This window comes from Scheffersomyces stipitis, chromosome 2 (genome assembly GCF_000209165.1).
Source record: "Scheffersomyces stipitis CBS 6054 chromosome 2, complete sequence".
Lineage (NCBI taxonomy): Eukaryota > Fungi > Ascomycota > Pichiomycetes > Serinales > Debaryomycetaceae > Scheffersomyces > Scheffersomyces stipitis.
Window position 1 is genome coordinate 1011519 of NC_009042.1, and position 25688 is coordinate 1037206.

General features: G+C 40.9%; 7 protein-coding genes across 7 annotated transcripts; 3 read left to right on the forward strand and 4 right to left on the reverse strand. All coding sequences in view use genetic code 12, as the record gives it.

Moving 5' to 3' along the window:
* Window positions 1-3852: 3852 nt before the first annotated feature.
* Window positions 3853-5268, forward strand: ALS1.2 (Agglutinin-like protein 1 precursor; the record flags this gene model as incomplete). The annotated part of the gene is made up of 1 exon (XM_001382386.1): window positions 3853-5268. A coding segment is annotated over one exon (1416 nt), but the record flags the coding sequence as incomplete, so codon positions are not given.
* Window positions 5269-11137: 5869 nt separating this feature from the next.
* DAL4 (allantoate permease) lies at window positions 11138-12733 on the forward strand (the record flags this gene model as incomplete). Its single annotated transcript, XM_001382387.1, has 1 exon — window positions 11138-12733. The coding sequence occupies one exon, from the start codon at window positions 11138-11140 to the stop codon at window positions 12731-12733; it is 1596 nt and encodes a 531-aa protein (XP_001382424.1).
* A 258-nt stretch (window positions 12734-12991) lies between these two features.
* Window positions 12992-14833, reverse strand: PICST_66905 (peptide transporter; the record flags this gene model as incomplete). The annotated part of the gene is made up of 1 exon (XM_001382933.1): window positions 12992-14833. The coding sequence occupies one exon, from the start codon at window positions 14831-14833 to the stop codon at window positions 13100-13102; it is 1734 nt and encodes a 577-aa protein (XP_001382970.1).
* An 836-nt stretch (window positions 14834-15669) lies between these two features.
* PICST_70645 (peptide transporter) lies at window positions 15670-17579 on the reverse strand. The gene has a single exon (XM_001382934.1). It carries the CDS (start codon window positions 17555-17557, stop codon window positions 15845-15847), a length of 1713 nt encoding a protein of 570 aa, XP_001382971.1. The 5' UTR covers window positions 17558-17579; the 3' UTR covers window positions 15670-15844.
* A 1662-nt stretch (window positions 17580-19241) lies between these two features.
* Window positions 19242-20391, reverse strand: PICST_65182 (regulator of ADH2 expression). The gene has a single exon (XM_001382935.1). It carries the CDS (start codon window positions 20374-20376, stop codon window positions 19378-19380), a length of 999 nt encoding a protein of 332 aa, XP_001382972.1. The 5' UTR covers window positions 20377-20391; the 3' UTR covers window positions 19242-19377.
* Window positions 20392-21448: 1057 nt separating this feature from the next.
* On the forward strand, window positions 21449-22198 carry PICST_54662 (predicted protein; the record flags this gene model as incomplete). Its single annotated transcript, XM_001382388.1, has 2 exons — window positions 21449-21544; window positions 21569-22198. Coding segments are annotated over 2 exons (726 nt in total), but the record flags the coding sequence as incomplete, so codon positions are not given.
* A 262-nt stretch (window positions 22199-22460) lies between these two features.
* Window positions 22461-24077, reverse strand: PICST_42763 (diacylglycerol acyltransferase; the record flags this gene model as incomplete). The annotated part of the gene is made up of 4 exons (XM_001382936.1): window positions 22461-22591; window positions 22742-23041; window positions 23165-23532; window positions 23674-24077. Coding segments are annotated over 4 exons (1203 nt in total), but the record flags the coding sequence as incomplete, so codon positions are not given.
* Between the last annotated feature and the right edge of the window lie 1611 nt (window positions 24078-25688).

Sequence of the window (25688 nt, forward strand, 5' to 3'; positions counted from 1 at the left end):
ATAAAACTCATCTTCTGAACAGCACCTAAATATTTTTGAAGCGGATAATAATTAAACAATACTCGGTTGCCTGATTCTTACGCACGCTTAGAAAGTGCTTGTCTTGTATGGATATACGAAATTACGGGACAAGTGGTGTTCCGCCGCAGTTTGGTTGGTAATAGTACATTCACTCGTCTAGAACAGGGCTTTCCTGTGTGAAGCAGATGTCAGAATTTCAGGAAACCAATTTGTGCTTTGACGATGTACATCTTTTGGTATACTAAACTTCCAAATTCAACGCATGTCTATTACGGAAAGCATTTTTGAACAAATTTCACTTTTCTGTGCTACATAGTTGCTACGGACACTTTCAATGAAATTATAGGAATTGTCTTGGAATCCTTTTCGAACTGGGCCAAGGTTTGCAACTGACTGCAATATCCGAACACCCGGGCGTCTTTTCTTAGTGGATCATTTCTCAATGTACTTATTGCGTTACTTTCTGCTTTCTCAACAGTCCTTTGTTAGTATTACTAAACAACTGTATTGAAGATTTTGTTTTCTTTCGAGAGTACAGGAAATTTTCTTTCGCATTCTCTTTGACGCATATAATGACCACGTAATTAGAGATCTACGACAATGTAACTGGTAATGGTTTACTAAGTGAACCATGGAAAATATTTGTAGATAGAAGAAAGAACCATGAAACCGTAATTGTTCCCCGGGCGATAATATAATTAGGTTTGACTTTTTCAAATCATTTTGATGGTGGAAAGGTGCAGTGCAGTCTCGGACGAGTCCGGTCGAGTCCTGCCGAGTCAATGGACACAGTTATTAGTAGATGGGTCGCATCCACGTAAACGAAATGCTCCATATCAATATCGGCTGAGCAATCATGGCTTTAGACCAGAAAAGTTCACCAAATCGATCATATACAAACAAAAAAATACAATAGTACAATACGATGGCTTGGAAAACGCAACAGGGTCTTGGAAGCAAACCAAATGTTCAAAACACGAAGTTGCTGAGCCTTCAAGCGAGTGGTAGCAAATTTTTGTAAGACTATAAAAAGAAAATTGTTTATTTTTACATTCCAATCAGACTTGCTTGACTATATTTTATCTAGGCTTCGGTATTTCCGAGTCTAACTTGCAGGTATAAACTGAAATTTCTGGAAAACCAGGGTCCTAATTAGTTTTCCTTAGCCGTCTTCTTAGCGAACTCGCTTATTCTGGGTGTTGATCCTGAAATTTCCAAACAGAATATCCAAGGCTTATTATTGCAAAAATTAAAGTTTCGACTAATTGAGCTACCAGAAGTCTTTTTTTAAACTATAATTTAGTGTCCGTGTTTGGTTTCGCCAACATAAGTTTTTTGTAGTTTGAGATGAATTAACTTGGTGTTTTTTGTCAATGGCTTTCGTTTACAGTTTTATTCCACAATAGTCCACTTTTGGGGAAAGTATGATCTTGTACTCAGTTATCTAGTTGTCGGTCATCCGACCATGAAAAAATAATATAATATTTGAATGCACATTCCATGTCATGAAGAGATATTTTCGTCAACGCATTAGAGTACAGTATTTTCCATCATATGCACCTCTCTTAACAAGAATTCGTTTGATACTCAACATGCAGGTAGTTTCGGATTTAAAAAATCTATGGCCAACTCCGTTGACTAAGACTTACCAATCATTAATGCTCGTAAATTACTGGGATATTTGATTCTACGTACTTCAGAAGTGAATTCTATTCCCAATGGAACCAAAAAGAATGTCTCAAAGAGGTTAAATGGGCTCACTTCGAGAAGAAGTTGATATCAAGCACTTGATACTTGAAAAAATTCGCAAATTACGCCCAAAATATGTTCAATAATTGAAATACTTAACAAGCTTTCTATAGCTCCTATTATCACTTTGTCAATTTGCTCCATTCCGAGACATTTTTCAAAGTTTTCAACTGAATCTTAAAGCAACCACGGGTATGCTAAGTTGGCATTGTAAAAAAATTACTCATTCTTCTAGCTACAGTAACATATAAATCTCCTTCTCTAAAGTTGACCTTTTCAATATTGTTCAATTGGGATCGATTTTGGTAGTAGGTAGTAAGAGCAAAAATTCGTACCCTCTGCTTCAATAATTCTGAAAATACTTCTATTTAGGAACTGGTGCAATCTCATTTGCTAGACATCAAGCTTATCTGAAGGACAGACAACTTGATTTGAATACAACTAATGACCCCTAACTCTCAGGATTCAAATCGTATGTCCTTCTCTTCATGTTCCTGGTACCCGGAAGCAACAGTAATTCGTTTCAAGTTGAAGCAGAATTTGTTCTGAATGAGCACACATTGGAAACGTAGTCAACATTTATGTTCTTCAACAATCTAGCAAACCGCAATCTACTATATAACTTTTCTTCTGGAATCTTTCTACGGCGAGCGTTCACTACTGAAGGAAACACTTGAAAAGTCATACGAGTCAATTCAAAGCCTGTAATGAATTAGATAGAATCATTCTCCTCGATGTAATGGATGAATAAACACCAACGAACTGTAGAGTGAATGGATATGGTAGTTATCTAGATTCGCAAGGAAATTCTGCATCTTATTTCAGACATCATGATATCTCTTCCTTTAATTTGCATTCTATCACCTGTTCCATATTATTACAAAGGAGAAAATAGTCTATCTTCAACAATCAATACTGCAAGATTGCACAATAATACACCACCTTCGGCGTTCTACATTTATTTTTGAGTCTGAATACTGGTTTTATTTATGAAAATATTCACATCTGTTAAAGGAGCTGGGGAGTTCTCTGTACAACAGAGTGACTACTTCAACCCGAACAAATATTTCGAATGCTCCTGACTTGTCTTTCAGTCAATTATTTTATGATTTCTGTGATTTCAAATCTATTGGATACGACTTTCTGATAGGGGAGGTGCATAAGTGGACAAAATACTGTACACGACAATGCATTCGTCCAAGAACTTATTGAATTTATAGATGAGAGACTGCATGTATATCGCTTTCCTCTAACCAATACGAAAATATTCCCTGACTGCTATTGTTCAAATCTAGTCTTCCAGGAGATACGCTCACATTTAAGAATTCACATGTATAAAACTAAAAATGAGGGTGCTTTTAGACAGATATAATGAGAAATTAGGTATTAATGTTTAACGCCGCCTTCTAAATTTAAGGGACACAACTGGTAGATAACTTTAGACTTCTTGAAAACGAAGTGTGCATATGTTTTTTTGAGAGACAGTTAACAAGTTGCTATTGAGCACTCTCTTTTCTGACAAACAATGGCCGGCAGCATCATGAACGCAAAAGCTATATTACTATTGTTGTCGTCCGGGAATCTCATCTACGCAGAAAATTACAATAATTACTGGTTTCTGAATCTGCATATTGAGTTATTTTTTGAGGATGAGCTTATTTTCGTTAACTTGCATTGGCAGCAAATCTTGCAGATAAGAATATCTTTACAAGGCGACCAAGAACAATGGCTGCAATGGATGTAAAATACTGCATATGGTGCTCTTTTCATCTATGCGTCAATATGATTCCAGAATGGCTGCAACTAATCGTTAAAGGTCAGCTGCATATGCAAAAACTAGATATGCAGCTCTGTGGTATAATTGTAAGTGTACTACATTCTTATTGAACCCCAATAAAATAACGCATTCCATAAAATTCTTCTGCAATTTGTTCATGTGGAAACCTTCGTAAGGAGTTGGTTTCTAGCCACTCAAGAGGAGATATCGGTTGAAATTGAGAAGTATATAAGCATGAACGTCCCCTGAGATTTTTTTGTCTTGTTTCTGCTCAGAGTAGGTTGTCATAAGTCAATTCATTAACAATGCTTATAGTATTAGCAGTTGCTTTCCTTTTTCTGTGTGTAAGAGCTGCAGTTGTCTCAGGTGTTTTCACCAGCTTCGACTCTCTTGTTTTCCAGAACGGGGGTAACTATCCATTTGATGGACCAGCTAATCCAAGTTGGATTGCCACTTTGAAATGGCAACTTGATGGCACTAAGGTTGCTCCTGGTGACACATTCACCTTAGACATGCCATGCACTTTCAAGTTCACACAAACTCCTGCTGATGCACCAGTACTCCTTCAAGCTGGTGGAATCACTTATGCTACATGTCAAACACTTGGTGGTGAAATCATTGTTCCATATTCTCAATTACAATGTACAGTTGAAAATGCTGTTACCACAAGCACCCTTGCCTCAGGATCTGTTTATTTTCCAGTTGTATTTAATATTGGTGGAAGTGCTACCCCTGTAGATTTGACCGATTCTAAATGCTTTGCCAGTGGTGATAATACTGTTACCTTCAATGATGGTGACACCAAACTCTCTATTACTGCAAACTTTGAAACCGGTTATCCTGCTTCTGGAGTCAACCCCACTAACATCATTTACAGAAACAGGTTCCTCCCTCAGCTCGGTGAGAGCCAACACTTGTTAGTTGCTGGTCAATGTCCAAGAGGTTACACTTCCGGTACTTTGGGATTCTCTTTCAGTGGCGGCAAATTAGATTGCTCTAGTGTTCATGCTGCAATTACCAACCAATTGAATGATTGGTATTTCCCAACCGACGCAGAGACAGATTTTCTGTTCACCTATACCTGCTCTGCTTCTGGCTACCAAATAACATACAAGAATATTCCTGCCGGTTACAGACCGTTTATAGATGGACTTACGTCGGCTACCGCAAATTTACTTACTGTTTCTTACACTAACAAGTTCGTTTGTGTCGGATCCTCTATCAATAATGACAAGAGCACCAAAGTTACATGGAGTTCTTATCAGAATTCCGATAGCGGAGGTGATGGTCATGTCATTGTTCTCACTACCTCAACTGGCACTGGATCCAGTACCACTGTGACTACCGCTACTGGTAAAAGTACAAATACTATTATTGTAATTGTCCCAACCCCAACTACAACAATCACCCAAACTTACACCGGCACCGTAACAACCACCACCACCGTTACTGCCACTTCCGGAGGCACAAACACTGTCATTGTGGAAGTTCCAACTTCTTACCCACCAAACCCAACAACTACTGTGACATCGACTTGGACTGGAACAGAAACTTCATCCACCACTGTTACTGATACACATGGCGGAACTGATACTATCATAGTTGTGGTTCCTTCGAATCCAACCACAACATTAACATCCACTTGGACTGGAACAGAAACCTCTTCGACTACTGTCACTGACACTCAAGGTGGAACTGATACTGTAATTGTTGTAGTCCCTTCGAATCCAACCACCACGATTACTTCCACCTGGACAGGAACAGAAACTTCCTCTACTACAGTCACTGATACGCAAGGTGGTACTGATACTGTCATCGTTGTGGTTCCATCAAATCCAACCACCACGATTACTTCCACCTGGACAGGAACAGAAACTACTTCGACTACCGTCACTGATACACAAGGTGGTACTGATACAGTTATAGTGGAAGTCCCCTCAAACCCAACCACCACGATTACTTCCACCTGGACTGGAACAGAAACTTCCTCTACTACAGTCACTGATACGCAAGGTGGTACTGATACAGTTATAGTGGAAGTCCCCTCAAACCCAACCACCACGATTACTTCCACCTGGACTGGAACAGAAACTACTTCGACTACCGTCACTGACACTCAAGGTGGTACCGATACTGTTATAGTGGAAGTCCCATCAAACCCAACCACCACGATTACTTCCACCTGGACTGGAACAGAAACCTCCTCTACTACAGTCACTGATACTCAAGGTGGTACAGACACTGTCATCGTTGTGGTTCCATCAAATCCAACCACCACAATTACCTCGACTTGGACTGGAACAGAAACTTCTTCCACTACTGTCACTGATACTCAAGGTGGTACAGACACTGTGATTGTGGTTGTTCCTTCAAACCCAACTACCACGATTACTTCCACCTGGACAGGAACAGAAACTACTTCGACTACCGTCACTGATACACAAGGTGGTACTGATACAGTTATAGTGGAAGTCCCCTCAAACCCAACCACCACAATTACCTCGACTTGGACTGGAACAGAAACTACTTCGACTACCGTCACTGATACGCAAGGTGGAACTGATACTGTGATTGTTGAGGTACCTTCTGACGGACCAAACCCAACCACAACAGTAACTTCGACTTGGACTGGAACAGAAACCTCCTCTACTACAGTCACTGACACTCAAGGTGGTACAGATACTGTGATTGTTGTGGTACCTTCTGACGGACCAAACCCAACCACAACAGTAACTTCCACCTGGACAGGAACAGAAACTACTTCGACTACCGTCACCGATACGCAAGGTGGTACTGATACAGTTATAGTGGAAGTCCCCTCAAACCCAACCACCACGATTACTTCCACTTGGACTGGAACAGAAACTTCTTCCACTACTGTCACTGATACTCAAGGTGGTACAGACACTGTGATTGTGGTTGTTCCTTCAAACCCAACTACCACGATTACTTCCACCTGGACTGGAACAGAAACTACTTCGACTACCGTCACTGATACGCAAGGTGGTACTGATACAGTTATAGTGGAAGTCCCATCAAACCCAACCACCACGATTACTTCCACCTGGACAGGAACAGAAACTACTTCGACTACCGTCACCGATACGCAAGGTGGTACTGATACAGTTATAGTGGAAGTCCCCTCAAACCCAACCACCACGATTACTTCCACCTGGACTGGAACAGAAACTACTTCGACTACCGTCACCGATACGCAAGGTGGTACTGATACAGTTATAGTGGAAGTCCCATCAAACCCAACCACCACGATTACTTCCACCTGGACTGGAACAGAAACTACTTCGACTACCGTCACTGATACGCAAGGTGGTACTGATACAGTTATAGTGGAAGTCCCCTCAAACCCAACCACCACGATTACTTCCACCTGGACTGGAACAGAAACTTCCTCTACTACAGTCACTGACACTCAAGGTGGTACTGATACTGTGATTGTTGAGGTACCTTCTGACGGACCAAACCCAACTACTACAGTTACATCCACCTGGACTGGTACAGAAACCTCCTCTACAACCGTCACTGACACTCAAGGTGGTACTGATACTGTGATTGTTGTGGTACCTTCTGACGGACCAAACCCAACCACAACAGTAACTTCGACTTGGACTGGAACAGAAACCTCCTCTACTACAGTCACTGATACGCAAGGTGGTACTGATACAGTTATAGTGGAAGTCCCCTCAAACCCAACCACCACAATTACCTCGACTTGGACTGGAACAGAAACTACTTCGACTACTGTCACTGATACGCAAGGTGGAACTGATACTGTGATTGTTGTAGTCCCTTCGAATCCAACCACCACGATCACTTCCACCTGGACTGGAACAGAAACTACTTCGACCACTGTCACTGATACTCAAGGTGGTACAGACACTGTCATCGTTGTGGTTCCATCAAATCCAACCACCACAATTACCTCGACTTGGACAGGAACAGAAACATCTTCGACTACCGTCACTGACACTCAAGGTGGTACTGATACTGTGATTGTTGAGGTACCTTCTGACGGACCAAACCCAACTACTACAGTTACATCCACCTGGACTGGTACAGAAACCTCCTCTACAACCGTCACTGACACTCAAGGTGGTACGGATACTGTCATTGTTGAGGTACCTTCTGACGGACCAAACCCAACTACTACAGTAACTTCCACCTGGACTGGAACAGAAACTTCTTCGACCACTGTCACTGATACTCAAGGTGGTACAGACACTGTGATTGTGGTTGTTCCTTCAAACCCAACTACCACGATTACTTCCACCTGGACTGGAACAGAAACTACTTCGACTACCGTCACTGATACGCAAGGTGGTACTGATACAGTTATAGTGGAAGTCCCCTCAAACCCAACCACCACGATTACTTCCACCTGGACTGGAACAGAAACCTCCTCTACTACCGTCACTGACACTCAAGGTGGTACGGATACTGTCATTGTTGAGGTACCTTCTGACGGAGCAAACCCAACCACTACAGTAACTTCGACTTGGACTGGATCTGAAACTTCTTCGACTACTTTGACGGATACTCAAGGTGGTACAGACACTGTCATCGTTGTGGTACCTTCTGACGGACCAAACCCAACTACCACAGTTACATCCACCTGGACTGGAACAGAAACCTCCTCTACTACTGTCACTGACACTCAAGGCGGTACTGATACTGTGATTGTTGAGGTACCTTCTGACGGACCAAACCCAACCACAACAGTAACTTCGACTTGGACCGGAACAGAAACTTCTTCGACTACTGTAACGGATACTCAAGGTGGTACAGATACTGTGATTGTTGTGGTACCTTCTGACGGACCAAACCCAACCACTACAGTAACTTCGACTTGGACCGGAACAGAAACTTCTTCGACTACAGTAACGGATACTCAAGGTGGTACTGATACTGTGATTGTTGTGGTACCATCTGGCGGACCAAACCCAACCACTACAGTAACTTCGACTTGGACTGGAACAGAAACATCTTCGACTACTGTGACGGATACTCAAGGTGGTACTGATACTGTGATTATTGAGGTACCTTCTGACGGACCAAACCCAACTACTACAGTTACATCCACCTGGACTGGTACAGAAACCTCCTCTACTACCGTCACTGACACTCAAGGTGGTACGGATACTGTCATTGTTGAGGTACCTTCTGACGGAGCAAACCCAACCACTACAGTAACTTCGACTTGGACTGGATCTGAAACTTCTTCGACTACTGTGACGGATACTCAAGGTGGTACAGACACTGTCATCGTTGTGGTACCTTCTGACGGACCAAACCCAACCACAACAGTAACTTCGACTTGGACTGGATCTGAAACTTCTTCGACTACTGTTACTGATACTCAAGGTGGTACCGATACTGTGATTGTTGAAATTCCTTCATTCTCTGGTTACTTCAATAGCAGTGTTCATGTATCATCACTTCACTCGACGAGTTCTGAGGCTATAGGTGTCAGTTCTGCAACACATGTAGATACCAATTCTGCGGATACAGTAGTGAAAACTTCAACAATCAAAACTAGTTTCCCCACTAGTACTGGTTTTGAAAGCACCATTAACGAAGTTTCAACAGTGTCCACGGTTACTACTGTAATCGTTGATACGAATCCTGCTCAAGGAGAAGAAGAGACTACTTCCTCTCTTAATACCGCTAATGAAACTCCAGGTTCAACGTCGGGATCAGAAATCACTCAAAGTGCAGAAGGTACTATCAGCGATACTAATTCTGCTGATACTTCTGTTCCAATTTTGGATGATGGTAATGACAGCAATTCTGATAATGTCGACTCTGCTGGCAATGACGCAGGATCTGAAGGAACTAATAACTCTGCCAACGGTTCTTCTGATGGCTCTTCTGATGGTTCTACCGAAAACAATAACGGAGACGCTGCTTCTTCATCTTCTGGTCATATTTATCACCCATCATCCTCATCGTTAAGTTCTGAACCAAGTCTTGTCATCGTGCCATCTGACCTGGAACCAACCGCCCCAGTTATTGTTTCGCTTGAGGGTGCAGCATCCATGTCGCAAGTATCTACTTTTGCTGTTCTCTGGATTGCAGTGCTCCCTCTACTCTTTTTCTGAATATTCAACTTTAAACCAATCATATAAACTCGACTTGCATCACTTCCTTTCTTTTCCGTTGTATAATTTTCTTCTAGTATGGTTCTTCCAAAAAGTCGGGTATAAACAAGGCTACTGATTCCACATCTACAAATCAAAATATTTTGATTTTATCTTTCGTCATCTTTCGTACTTCTTCAGCATTAATTTTATTCAATTTTTCGAGTCGGACGAGCTTCAGAACTCATAATTTTATTCTAGTATAGGTTTATCTAATAGAACATCCATATAATTTTAATTATTGTACAGAATATACAATAGGAATATCTCGGCCCGTACGCGTTCAATTTCTCCGTCATTTAAAATGTACAGTACGGTATTTTCTATATAGACGTATTTTTTTGTCTTATCGAGATTCGTACGACTTTGGGCTGGAGAGGACGAGTTCAGTCTTGCCGACTTCAATTAAATCGTAGCACTTTATATAGCTAATTAATTCTAAATCTATCTTGAAGAGCCCAACGTTAGAATAGGTAGTATAAATCTATCAGCGCTAACTGCTAACATCAATTCGTTCGTGAATAGCGTATTCTGTTGAAGTAAGTTGTGACCACTGCCAAAAGCCAAAGAGCTTGATATAGCCATTGTTAATTTTCTTAGAAAGCGGTGTAGGAGAAGCCAAAAACGATGGTAGGGATATCTACAATCATCAGGTGTCCTAGAGCCGTTGACTCATCCTTTTACAACATATGAACACATGTTTCAACGAATTATATATGAACAGAATTCAAAATCATTGAAGAACTTGACGACACTTAACAATTGACGCTGCATCTGATAAAGCAGCGGAACTTTTGACCTCATACAGACGCTCAGCTAATTCACTAAATACATAACTATATTGCAAATTCCAATTTAACGAACAATAAGGATCTACCTACAGGAATTAAAGCACGCCTGTTACTGGGTATTACACCGTGATTTTGTTATCTTTTGGACCACTGGCAGATAAGAGTCCAAGAAATTCGAAAATGTCAACTATTCAAATATTTTCTACATATTTAAGAACGGATGATCTCCAAACTCCATAGAAAGTCCTCGTACCTTATTGAGTTCGAGAAAGTTTTTTGGCCATAATTTAGACAGATAGTGATATCAACTAAAAGAACTCGGAGTTTAGCGTAATCAAGACCACACCCACTTTTATGAACTGGTTTTGATTAGATAAGAACGTAGGTTGCAATTTGCGTGTCAAATTAGGATATTCCGCAACCAAAAATGATACCGCCAACAATGGCCCTTGATACTATTGTTTTAGATTATATGTGTAGATAACTTATTAAGGAGATACGGAATATAGAACCTAAATAGGTTTCTGATCAAATAAAGGAAGTCGAAACGGAATTGGGCTTGTAGATCAAGGGGTATAAGATCAAGGTAAAGTAGAAGGTCAAAATCTTTACGAAAAGTCAACCACTAGCACTAAAAATCAATTATGCCTGGGGACAAAGAGAAAAATGTCCATGAGACAAACATTACTGCTGTTGCCTCATTCACTCGACAAGACATTGGCAAGAATGAGAATGTCATTACCACAATCATCTCTCCTTTTACCTCACATGAAGTGAAACTTACTGGCGATGTCGATGAAGCATTGAAATTTGCCTTGGACCATTCGGATGCACAAGTGGTATTGACTCCAGAAAGAGATAGAAAGTTACTTTGGAAGATCGATTTACACTTGATGCCTATTTTATGTTTATTGTACTGTTTCCAGTTCATGGATAAATTGTCCAATTCCTATGCTTCAGTTTTGGGATTGAGAACAGACTTGAGCATGCAAGGGGATATGTATTCGTGGACTGGCTCTGCGTTTTACATCGGCTATTTGGTTTTTGAATTTCCAGCATCCCGACTCTTGCAGAAGTTCCCAGTGGCAAAGACACTTTCTATTTTCATCATTCTCTGGGGTATTATCTTGATGCTCCATGCTACTCCACAGTATCCTGGCTTTATTGCCTTGAGAACTATCTTGGGTATGCTTGAAAGTTCCGTAACTCCAGCTAACCTTCTAATTACGGGTAGTTTCTACAGAAAGGAAGAAGTATTTCTCCGAGTTGCTTTATGGTTTTCTAGTAACGGTATAGGCACAATGCTTGGCTCTGGTGCTATAGCTCATAGCTTGGTCCAGTACGAGGACTCATATAGTATCGCTCCTTGGAAACTTACTTTTATTATAACAGGAGCTTTGACGGTCGTAATTGGATTCATATTTATGTTCCATGTTCCAGATACCCCTGCAAATGCCTGGTTTCTTAATGAAGAAGAGAAAATGTTGGTTGTCGAAAGAATTAGAGCAAATCAACAAGGGTTCGGAAACAAGCACTTCAAGATGCACCAGTTTAAGGAAGCCATGTTCGACATAAAGACATGGTTGATTGCACTTTTTGCATTTGCTTCCAACATTCCCAACGGAGGGATTACCAATTTTGGAAGCATTTTGTTAACAGAAGATCTAGGTTACTCCGTACCTGAAGGTTTGTTGATGCAAATTCCCGCTGGTGCAGTGGAATTCGTAGGATGCTCACTCTTGGCTTTCGCAGCCAGTTATGTTGCAAAAAAGAGATTATTCTGGGCCATGGTGGGTACAGTCATCGCAGTTGTAGGAGAATGCTTTTTAGCATTTAGTAACAACCATAAGCTCCAACTTGCCGGTTATATCCTCTACTCAATTGCCCCCGTTGGGTTTATCTGTCTCTTATCGATTATTTCTTCGAATGTTGCTGGGCATACTAAGAAAGTGACTACAAATGCAATTTACTTGGTGAGCTACTGTGTTGGGAATCTTATCGGCCCACAGACTTTCCTAGAAAGAGAGGCTCCCAACTACAAGACAGCCAAAATTTGTATTGCTGCCTTTGGAGTGTTTTCTATAGCCATCCTCGGTGCTATCTGGTTTGTATACTGGTTTGATAACAGATCACGTGATCGGATGAGTAGTGATGCCGCTGAAGACTTTGCGCTTATTGACAACCACGAATTCGCGGATTTGACCGATAAGGAAAATCCTTTATTCAGATACGAGTTGTAGGATTGATACGATTTAGAAATATCGTAAAATGTGTAGGTGAGTGATCAGAGAACAATTCGTATTTAATCATTTAATAAACGTAGATCTTCATGAATAATATGTTGAAAATAGAAGATTCTTGCATATATTGCATGCTAGTCATTTTCTCACGTGCATGAAAAACTGCAATTCATTTAATTTTAGGCTTCTTAATGCATGCATCTATACAGAAGCTTTTGAGCTTTTGCAACTCTTCGAATAGACTACTTCCAACTTTTTCTAAAATTTCAATCATGAATGCATTAAGATCTCTGACTATTAAACACAAGTCGGTGTTACGAATATAGTATATATGTGTATAAATAAGTACGACGCATGCGGGAAGTACTAAGCAAGTCCCTTGTATGAATTAGCAGAAGGAATTGGCTGAAGACCATCGAGGGTAGGCTTTTTGTATTCTTCTTCTGTTGCGTATTCCAACCTGTTGAATTCATCTTCCTTGTAGTTGTAGTGCTTGAAGCAGAACCAAAAGATCCACCCAGCAATGAAACAGGCAGTTGCCAAACCAGTGTAGGTCCAGACCATCTTTGGATCTTCAGAAGTGGATGACAAAGCAATACCAAGAGCAGATCCGAAAGCGTTTGTAACCAAAAAGAGAGAAGTGATAAACGACTTCATGGAAACTGGAGCCTTTGTGTAGGCATATTCCAAACCAGTAACGGAGGCAAAAATTTCTGACATGGCAATCAAGAAGTAAGCAGGAGCTTGAATGGCAACGTGAATGTGGTTTGGAACAGTCTTGAACTCAGGTGCACAAGCTTTTGGAAAGTTGTAACATGGACCAGCCTGGTAGATGTAATGTTGCAAGACGGCGGCATAGACCATAGCACCTGTAGCGAACATGAAACCAAAGAAGATCTTTGTGATAGCCTTGAAAGGAGTGAATCTTCTGATGAATGGGTAAACAAATCTTTCACAAATAGGGATAAATACAATAATCGACATCGAGTTAATTGCCTGCAAAATATCGTTTGGCAAGCCATGCAATTCCATTTGACCAGCTTGAGAAATGAAATTGTTAGTCATTTGTCCATAGGTGACCCAGTAGATAGGGTAAAAGACAAACACCTTACAACCGTAAATGGCTCTTCTGACTTCTTCAACAAACTTGTCACTCCATGGGTAATTCTTCTCTGGGTTGTTGGATGGCTTGGCAGCTTCCAAGTTAAAACCGTTTCTCAAACCAATCCAGGCACACTTGAAGGTCTTGTTGACGATCTTGTCACTGACAGGGGTCTTAATGTATTGGTTTCTTCCCAAGGCAAGAGCAGCAAGAGCGATGAAGAAGAAACAAAATGGCAACAAGTAGGCAGCCCAGAATCCAACGTGATGTTCCAATTGAGTGGTAGCGATGACTGACAAAGAGCCAACATTAATCATAAGGTAGAAGAACATGAAAACATTCTGGATAGTGATGTGAGGGTCGACAATGACTCTTTCTCCAGATTTCAAAACCTTGATGTGTGGTTTTACCTTTGGAACTTGATCGGCAATTAATGGGGAAACGTTAGACTTGACACCACCGGTTGCAAAACCAATTATGATAATAGCAGCAATAAAACCACCAGTAGCAGTCGTCTTAGAGGTGATGGCAGGAATGGATGTAATGAACAAAATGAAGATACCAATGATGTAGACAATACAGAAAACAAAGATGGTATTGAATTTTCCCAAGTAAGTATCAGCCAACCAACCACCAAAGATTGGGGTAACGTAACACCAAAATTGGAAGAAGTATGATAATGCTGTAGCACCTTGCTGATTCAAACCCAAGATACCCTTTGGTGAATCTTCTGGAGTGTTTTGCATATAGTTTTGGAATGGAGCAGATAAACCATAGTAGGAGAATCTTTCTGCCAATTCGACAATTGCAACTAACCAACATCTTAAGGGGATGTTGCCAGAGACATGTCTCAAGGTCTTCATTTCCTCTTCAGATGGCAATTCTCTACCCTCATCATCAATGTCATTGGAGATCACACTGGGGTCGCGGAGGATGTCACTATCCTGTTTTTGCAATTCAGAATCTGTGGGGAGTTTCTCGTCCGATAAGTTAGACATAGTTAAGTACTAATATTTGAGATTATTGGATAATAGATTTACATGATTGAAACTTAACGCCAGAGAAAATCGTAAGTATTTATATAGCAATGTCACGTTGAGGCATCGAATCAGCAACAGTGGCAGCAGCATCTCAAACACACTTCCAGCCAACTGCATCTCTGAAAAATACTTAGTCACCATAATAATAATAATAAGAATAATATTAATTGTGTTGGAGAAAATTAAAATGCCCTGCGATAACGAAGTTAACTGGGATTTCCAAGCTTTATTTCTTAACGTACAATCGAATGGCTCTACGGTTTTTGCCTAGATAAGACAACCTAAGACAATTGTCGTCGAGCCACTACTGGAGAATTATGGAACAAGAAAAGTCTTTGAATGGTGCCAAGCCTGAGAATATGGAGTCGAAAGGCATTTTGAAGGTAGCACAGGAATTATGGTTCGCATTATTTTCTTGGAACCTAAATGCCCCAAATGAAACAATCCTGAGATTAGGCTGCGAATCTACCCTACCTAGTGACCAAGGGACGAGGCTGAACTACGAGCATGAAGGCTCATTCCAGGAGGCGCGTCTCTTACGGTTTACTCTTTTGGAATCAACTGATGATTAATATTTTCTGCAATATTGAAAAATATAATTTGCATTATTCCGGAAAAAAAAGAAAAGATCGGGGATGACTATCAAGTCAAATGTGTTATCTTCACCATGGATATCTGAAGCAGGGGTGTTTGTCCCACGACTTTTCCTACTTATCAGAAAATATCAGAATAGGAAATATACCAGGGTAGGAAAATACAATCTAGAAACTTTAGATTAATTTCGGAAAAACTTATTATGCTTGATTTTATTAATTATTATACAGAGATGTGAGGACATTCTATAGAAGTTTTATGAATGAAATGTTATGAATGAAGAAAGCCTGTCCTTATAAATACAATGAAAACGCTCGATTGCGTAGTCCTCTCGGATTTGCATAGTCGTAAAGTAGAAAGAAATGTCAAATTTCCTTATGCAAGACTCTTGACGGAGTGTGACAATGAAGTAACAGGCACAATGTTTCTTTCTTCTTCGTCATCGTATTCTAAAGCGTTCAATTCGTCTTCCTTGTAGTTGTAGTGCTTGAAACACAACCAGAAAGCAATACCGGCAATGAAACAAGAAACTGCCAATCCACTGTAGGTCCAGACCATCTTGGGGTCCTCAGAAGTGGATGACAAAGCAATACCAAGAGCAGATCCGAAAGCATTCATCAACAAGAAAAGGGACATAATGAACGACTTCATGGAAACTGGAGCCTTTGTGTAGGCATATTCCAAACCAGTAATAGAAGCCAAAATCTCAGAAATAGCAATCAAGAAGTAAGCTGGAGCTTGAATGGCAACGTGAACACGGTTTGGAACGTTAAGGTATTGTGGAGCACAAGCCTTTGGATGGTCGTAACATGGGCCGGTCTTGTAAATGTAGTGTTGCAAGACGGCGGCGTATACCATGGCACCAGCACCAAACATGAAACCCCAGAAAATCTTAGTGATAGCCTTGAAAGGAGTGAATTTTCTGATGAATGGGTATACAAGTCTTTCAAAGATAGGAATGAAGATAATAATGACAAGCGAATCGATAGCTTGCAAGATATCGTTAGGCAAACCGTGCAATTCCATTTGACCTGCTTGGGAGACGAAGTTGTTCAACATTTGACCGTAAACAACCCAGTAGATAGGGTAGAAAACAAAAACCTTACAAGCGTAAACAGATCTGACAACTTCATCAACGAAATGGTCGTTCCATGGGAATTCTTTTTCTGGGTTCATGGATGGTCTAGCAGCGTCCATGTTGAAACCGTTTCTCAAACCAATCCAGGCACACTTGAAGGTTTTGTTGATCACTTTGTCACCAACTGGAACCTTGACATATTGGTTTCTGCCGAGAACAAGGGCAAGAAGGGCAATAAAGAAGAAACAAAATGGCAATAAGTAAGCAGCCCAGAAACCAACGTGAGCTTCTAATTGAGTGGTAGCAATGACAGACATGGAACCAATGTTAATCATAAGATAGAAGAACATGAAAACATTTTGAATGGTAATATTAGGGTCTTGAATGACTCTTTCACCAGACTTCAATACCTTAATAACAGGGTGAGTTTTTGGAATTTGATCGGCGATCAAAGGAGAGACGTTTGACTTGACACCACCGGTAGCAAGACCGATAATGATGATAGCAGCCACGTAACCACCAAGAGCAGTAGTACGGCTAGTAATTGAAGGAAGAGAAGTGATGAAAAGAATGAAAATACCGACGATGTAGATAACACAGAAAACAAAGATAGTCTTGTACTTTCCCCAGTAAGTATCAGCAATCCAACCACCCAAAATTGGGGTAACGTAACACCAAAATTGGAAGAAGTAAGATAAGGCTGTAGCACCTTGTTGGTTCAAACCCAAGACACCCTTTGGTGAATCTTGAGGGGTATTTTGCATATAGTTTTGGAATGGAGCAGATAAACCATAGTAGGAGAATCTTTCTGCCAATTCGACAATTGCAACTAACCAACAAGAAATAGGAATAGATTCAGAGACATGTCTCAAAGTCTTCATTTCATCTTCAGTTGGAGTTCTGCCTTCATCCTCAACGCTAGGGTTGGTAGCAGCTTGGAGATCAGTCTCGGAACTGGAGAATTGCTTGTCTAAGGATTCCACCTTTTCGTCTTGAGCACTCACGGACATTACAATAAAATAAGGATTGTACAATAGTGGCTAAGAAAAAACCAAGAAAACCAAGAAAAATGTGCTATTTTGAAACGATTTGGAGATCCAATAGACTTTTATAGTAGCAGGGGACCTGCGATGAAGAATTGGCTTCAGCCTGTCTTACATTTAGTCATAATGCACAACAGATGGGGTATTCATTATCTACCAATCACAATGAGCAATTAATATGCAGCTGGAATTGGGATCTACAAATAGACGAATATTTGACGGGGAATTCCTTTTTTTTTCCATGTTGTAGTCCTGTTAACGGACGGCTATTATCATCATATGCAAAGTGTCGTGACCAATAACCGTTGGGGGGGACCGCATCAGACCACAAAGCCCTGATTTCTCTGAAAAAGCGAAATTATAACCACCAAACTGGAAAAGCTATGCGTTGGAATTACTATTTCTCGGGAAGAAAAAAAGCAATCAAAAGGCTTTTTCGTATGTGGTCGTACACTTTAAGCGCTAAAGCATAGGGCATTTTTCCCTGAGTCCTGCCTGTATGACCAAGAAAAACCTTCGATGCGGCTCTGATATTAATGAAATATTTTTTAGACGCATCTCTCTGCGTAAATTACTTTTTCCTCATCTCGTGACAAAGCCGACCCGAAACCAATTGCTGTTTTCAGCTCGAACGGCTCCAATTCCGTTAGGCGTTTGTTGTATGGCATGATGGTTGTGGGACCAACCTGGACTAGATTCTTCTCGAGGTTCCATTTTTGGATTGCTATTGCGGAGACCATCTGACGTCAAACCTTTGTGTACGTCATTTTGTAGCACTAACTCTGGCTATTCTTGTCATACTTGGTGATTTGTGTTAGAACCTCGTGAGGCAATTGCAATGTAGCCTCTACAAATAGCCAGGGCCGAAGAAAAGTTGTACTGGACCGGTTAAGGACAACCGTATCCTGTAATGGTCCCCATTCGGCTTCGGGGTGCTAGTCCAATCTCCGCTTCAGGAGCTCATAATGACTTGTTTGACATTTATTTTAGATTTCGAGATGGGGCATCTTTCACTATAGTTAGATTTTTTTCTAAGTGAATCAAATTTCAATAAGCGACGGGATTTCTCACTACTTATAAACAATTCGAAGACAGCATGTACCTGTGAAACTGTGGAGGCCGAGTTTGCCGAACCGAATATTGAACAGTTCGACTGATAAGCCCAAAGCACATAATCTGGTTGCTTGACTGTGGTCTTGCCTGTACATACAACAAACTTGTTCAGATAGCGCTGCCGGTCGAGATCCTGATGAGTGAACGGCACCAAAATTTTGCATATTGGGTCAAGCTATTTAGTGCAGAAAGGGTATTTTGGCTTCAAATCGTAGAGTGGCATTAAACCGGAGCGAATAAGTGGTGCAAATAGGGGTGCCTTTAGTCATATTGCCTTATGGTGCTTTTAGAATCTCGTTTCGTTCATGCAAGTTTGATTTCGTGTGATTTCACAATCTCAATTGTTAGGAGTAGATACAGATCGTCATACTAGTATAGCGGTGTTGGCAAATGGAAAGAAATATTAGCAATATGAAAAGCGTAGGGTACCTAAGAAGCAATTATTCTTATTTACGAGTGGCAGTGCATTGTGTAAGCAGCACATCAATAGCCATCCTAAATACGAATGTCCCCGTATGTGAACCTCAATACGTAATATATCTATAGCATTAATTATATGTAAGTAGCAAAAAATATCTAGAACAACGACAAATGCACCAATAATAATTATATGTGAACCTCAAGCAATAATCAGAAGTAATAATACATAAATCTGTATTAGCTCAGATCTATCTCTAGTGAATGGGCCAGTAGCCAGGAAATAAGAAGTGCATCTTTTCTAAGAGCTCCTTCTTAACACCGTGAGTGCTGGTGGATACCGAGAACTTCATCGAGCCCACCAAATCGTCGCCCAATCCGGTACCATTGTTGAACTCGTCGCTGACGAGATCGATCAATTTTGCAGCTAACTTACAAGCGTTTGCAGAGTTTGCCTTCAAGTTTCCTACGACTGTTTCAACTGTCACTGGCTCTTCGTCTTCGTTCCACGAATCGTAATCAGTAGACATACAAATCATCTGGTAGGCGATTTCTGCTTCACGTGCCAACTTAGCTTCTGGTAACACAGACATGTTGATAACAGAGCCTCCCCAGGATCTGTACAATCTAGACTCGGCTCTCGTACTGAACTGAGGACCTTCCATACAGATGATAGTCAAGTCCTCTCCCTTGTTGGTCTTCTCCTTGGAATGCAAAACCGGAGTAGCTCCGGAATCAAAGCCTTCCAAGAAACCTTCGGAAGGAATATTGTCAGAGATCAACTTGTTTAACTTGAGGTCAAATGGCTCACCGAACATGGCATGGGCAACGAACCCTTTTTCAAAAAATGTCGAAGGTCTGATTCCCTTGGTTCTGTCAATGACTTGGGTTGGAACAACGAAGTCACGAGGCTTTATCTCAGGTTGAAGGGATCCAACAGCAGAAAAGGCAATGATAGCCTTGACCCCGATGCTCTTCAAAGCAGCAATGTTTGCTCTAGAGGGTACATCCGAAGGTAACAAGTCATGATGTTGACCGTGTCTGGCCAAGAAAGCAACAGGAAATCCACTCTCAGTCTCGGAAATGGTAATTGGGCCAGAAGGAAAACCCCAGGGAGTTGAAATGGTCAATCTAGCAACTGGCTTCAAGTTGGGCAAGTCGTACAAACCAGTACCACCGATCACAGCCAACTGAACTTTACCATCAAAGTGATGTGGCAATTGGGTAACGTCAATTTTCTCCCTGTGCACAGACATCTTAGCAGACTTTCGGGTGAGCTTATTAACAAAGGAAACAAAACGTCGCTGGAGCAATTCGACTGTTTTTGTTCACTTGGTGGCCACTGGATCTGAATCTGGCACCGTGGGCTTGACTTTTATAGACTTGTGAAAATTCATAAAGTAATGTGGCTGGCCTGCAGATACCGGCGATAGTGATTCACGTGAGAATAGAGAATGTAAAGAGGGTAGCTCGGGTTAGTTAAGCTGGTTCTGGAAGCATACAATTTGTTGGCAGAATAAACAGCAAAGTTATGTCATCCTACTCTGAATTATTGTAGCTTTTAAATCTTTTTCCTTGTAAAATTTTTCACAGTAACCTGACCGAATTTCGGACTGGTTCCGTCGGACTTAATTGAGCTTCTTGAATATTTTGTTATGTAAGTATGCCACAAATGAGCGTAATTGCCTGCATATCTGAAAGTTTGAGTCAATTCTAAATCACTGAGATTTAGTCGCCATTTGGCACCTGATTACTATCACGATGTGTAACTCACGTGACATCAGTCTGAATCAACGACTTTTTCTATTCTCATTAACTGACTAAGATATCTGGTGTTGTGGTCTTCTCCAAGAATCTCCATAAATTCAAACAGTTCACTGCCTCATGCTCAAGCACACAAGTCTGGTGGCGAGATACATGCCCCGGAGACTTGGACCGGTTTCGACCAGAGCCTCTTTCCCAATAACAAGTGTGAGGTTTCTTTCTTCCAAGCCTCCTAAAGATGGCGAATTGCCCAGTCCTGTGGATTCTACTTCCCCTGGCAATGCATCTGCAAACACTGCTAGTACAAAAAGACGTATAACTGTCTATCCCAAGGCGAAGCTTGGCAAGTTGTCGACGTCGTCGGCATCTACGTCTTCTTTGAGAGGGAAGGATGATGACTCAAAATTGAAGATGGTAGGTAGGAGAAGATCCAAAAAGCACGACGAAAGCGTCGGAAATAGTTCTAGCAGCCCTGCAAACAATAATTCTGGTGTCTTCAATAGTAACAAGTTGAAATCAAAAAGAGAGAATGATAATGTGGATTCAGTGGTTGTAGCTGCGCCTGAGTATATTCCATTTGACAAGTTTCCCAAAGTTCCACAGTCGATTCTTGACCAACCTGTAGAAGAGCTTTATAAATTCATTGATGAGGAGCCACCGGTCAACATTCAAGACGAAAATCAGATGTTGTCACCAGAAGCCATTAAACAGAAGAAAGAGACATATGTAGACTTCGCAATACCTGACAAGTATCTCAAGTACAAGACGAAAGATGAGATTACCGCCAAGGACAGGGCCCTAGTTGAGGAGTTGGACAAGTTTTTGAAGCTTGATGATGATGAAGAGATTGCTCAATCTCAACTCAAGTTGATTAAGCTATACTACGACCAAGATTCCAATACCTTCCAGCCATTGCCAGAACACACACTCAAGAAATCATTACTGGGTATGATCAACTTGAATCCTTCCTTAGACGAAATTGATGACGAGTACCTTTGGAAGATTCTTCCAAAAGGAAAACTATTTGGATTACCTCCTTTTGAGAGCAAGATCTCTCCTGACGGGTTTAAGAATTGGGAGAAGGAAATGCTTGAAAGAAAACACAAAGAAAACTCAGCTAGAGCCATAGATGCTAAGGAGTTTAACGATTTCCAATCACAACTCACAGACTCGAAGTCTTTCTATGCCAAGACTGGAGCCCGTAGGAAGTTGAATAGAAAGTTGGTAAAAAAGTACAAGCAGTTGAAAGAGGAAGGCAAAATTCCAAAGGATATGGACAAGGATCCAAACGACGATAATGATGATTTATTATGATACTACCCCAAAAACATAAACACGCAAAACACATTAATTAGCATGAGAAGCATTTCACTTTTAATCTTGTAAGTATTTCATTTTCATATTGAATTTATATTGAATTTCTTTATATTGAATTTAATCTTCATTCGTTTGAATTTTCATATATGTATTCATATTTCATAGTCAGCATCTTCTACGAGCAACTTTTTATAAATAAATTATTCATTTCATATCATATACCACTATATTAAATGGGATGGCAACGCCCTTTTGGTGTTTATTCAATAATATTGAGTTCGACGTCTTCATAGCCGTATTTGCACTTGTTTTCTTCGTACACCCGTTTAAGCTCGTCGACATACAATTTATGGTAATGGTCCAATAGTTCTGGAGGCATTTTGGTTTTGACTGGAGGTCTTTTAGGTTTTGGTTGTCCTCCAAGTTTGAACAAATTGGACAACGAATCTTTACGAGAAATCTTCTTGTCTCCCAGCAAAGGAGGCGGTGGTGCAGGCTCTTCCGGTTCTGGATGTTTCAACTTGTATTCGGCTAGAACACCTTGTGGAATATGAATGGGTCTTCCTACGCAGACGTTGATAGGGTTTCTAAATGGTAAGAAACCGAAATCGTAGATAAACACACCACGAGCACTGAAAAATGGTACGGTGAACAGAAACGTTTTTTTCATCCATTGCTGGAATGCATAGCCTAGTGAACCTGGCTCGGGAATTGTCAACTTGTAGATGTCAGCCTCTCCGAAGGCAAAGATTGGTACTAAAGATACATTTCCAAGTTCAATGGCTAGCTTTACAAAACCTTTTCTTTTATGGAGAACCAATTTTATTTGCCTTTTACTTTCTTTGGGGGTAGGCTGAGAGCTTTGGCTCGAATCGCCGCCGATATTTCTTTCGTCCACAACTGGTTCTTTTGGTTCCTCGTCGTAATCATTTCCTTTGTATCCTTTACCAACATTGTTGATACCTGAGACCATATTATTCAAAAGCGATTCCTGGGCTCCACCTACCACTATGCATACGGAGTTATCCCCGTTATTGATGAGACTCTTGATGTTTTTTGCAGAGGCACTGGTGAGCCCCAAACCCAAAAGATAGTCTCTATAGAATGGCAAGGTAAACTGGGTTGTGAGTGTCAATGGAAATATATTTCCGATTCCAGCGAAGATTCGTTCACCTTGAGAAGGATCATGGAAAAAGGGTTTGAGGATCTTCAAAGGAGGTTGATAAGGCTCATTTCTCACAGCATTGGTTGCAAAAGTACCCATTACACCCATAGAAATGACTCCATGAGGATGATAGCCAAAGATATACCGTGGCCCAGTCGAAACCCGTCTATATTTTACATTTTTGAGTTTCGAGGATGATAAGGAAGTAGATGATTGCAGAGAACTGGAGCTTTCAGAAGCTTCTTTTCCATGTTGTGGAGGAGGAGAATGAGATTCTGTATCATTCAATCTTTTACTAAGACCTAACCCTTTAAAGATCTTATCTATAAGAGTACGCGAATCTTCGGATATCAAGTCTTCTTCGTCGTCTGTCTCGTCGTCTTCTACGACTTCAACTTCAGAAAAGGTCGGTTCTAGATCCACAGTCTTGTGTACTACAATGGGGAAATAGTTAACGAACCACTCCCAGATGATGAAGTTGCGCATCCAATCTCGGACTCTATAGACTACTTTACCATTTGTCGGTGTGTGGAGATCAAAGCCGTACCACCATACAAAGTAGGGAAACACTACTGTCAACCACAGGATCCACCCTAGTGAGACAAACAAGAGAAAGAGACATACAAAAGACGGAATGCTGATAGTGTGCCAGATAACTCCAACAGTCTGCAATCTGTTTCTGAGCGGCGTATTGAGTGGGGCGACATTTAGAAGAGGTCTTCTGCTACGGCCCGAGTTTGAAGTAGTAGATCCAGAACTCCCAACGCTATTTGTGGAAGTAACGGAATCTCTGGAAAGAGTTGAAGACGTTCTGGTGGATCTTCTTTTTGTGGCAGTGGGAGACTCCATAGCAGTCGAAGTCGCTGTAGAGTCGTCGAGGCGTATTTTGGGATCAATTTCCTCCATTGGTAGTTGTGAAGTTGTGAAGTTGCGACTAAATGAAATCAAATGAGAAAAACTGAAAAGTACTGTTATATGTTGATGATTCTAAATTCAGATAATCGAGAATCGTAGGAATTGGATTATATGTTGAACCTGACGAGCGTTGTTGGCGAGGAATTGGAAAAGAAGGAATGAGAAAGGGAACGATAACCAGATGTAAGCTGAGCAGGATATCAAGGTTTAATTTTTGTAGCTATAAATATGACAATTGCTGTGAGAATGAGAAATGAATCTGTTATGCTAAGATCCCTGGTCAGATGAGATGCGATGAGATGAGACCTATTCCCTGAGAAGAATCATCCGCTTGCACAATTTGCTAATCAGAACAAAAAAACATCTACACATATCTCCTCAGCAGTATCAGAGAGAGCAACTACAACTTAATTCCAACAGAGCAATACTACCACCCCTCCTCGATCATTCCGTATAGTCGGAGTCCCAGGAGGGCATATAGCAAGATGTGTATAGTGGAAAATTATTTGAATTAGTGGGGCACATTTGTGGGTAATGTGCGTGTGAAAGGGGCATGTCGAAAATCTTGTGTTCAGCCATAATGATGTCATCTTATTGGCTGCTGGAGGTTTCGTTGTTGCACTGGCTCCTGTGATCCGTTTCACATTCTACTTTTTGATACGCTTTTTTGAACTGATCTAAACGTGAAAATATGACAAAAAGTCAAGTACAAAACGGAAAATGTCGTGATGATAAGACGATTTTTTCATCATCGATTGGGACCACGAACAGCAGTATTTCGGTATCTTAACACATTTTCATTGGTTACTCCGGAGTCTGAACTCATCCACGAAGTCTCGGATGATTCGCTTACTCTACTCCCCAGTGTGGTGGTTGGCCCTTATTGCCATATTGAGCAAGTGTCTGATCCTCCCTCCTGTTTAGGCAGTTTTTGTCTGCTGCACTATTTGCGGGATCAACGTGGTTTTTGCACCCACAGATGGCACTTTGTAGATTTCACATTGTAATAGAAATAGACAATATAGACGAGATTTTATCGTTAGGCTCTGTATTCCATGTATTCATTCAGACGATCTACAGCTCCGATTCTCTATTCGAAATTATACTATTTTCTATTTTCTAATGAAATTTCTCAAATATCGACAAAAATTAACATCTTCTATTACGTATTGTCCCATGTAAGGGTTAAGGAATGAGTTACCCAATTCCATCTCAATGACTATTCTTGACTAATGCAACAATAGAGACGCAGTGTTCAAGAGATTTTCTCCTCAATCTATTTGCTCCATGGTAATTCTTACCGAGATTGCTTGAACGCAATAGTAGTGTCCGAATGTGAGTAGAGGGGAAGATCCCTGATGTGTCATTGCACAAGAATGATATCTTTCCTTACTTTGTCTAAAATCG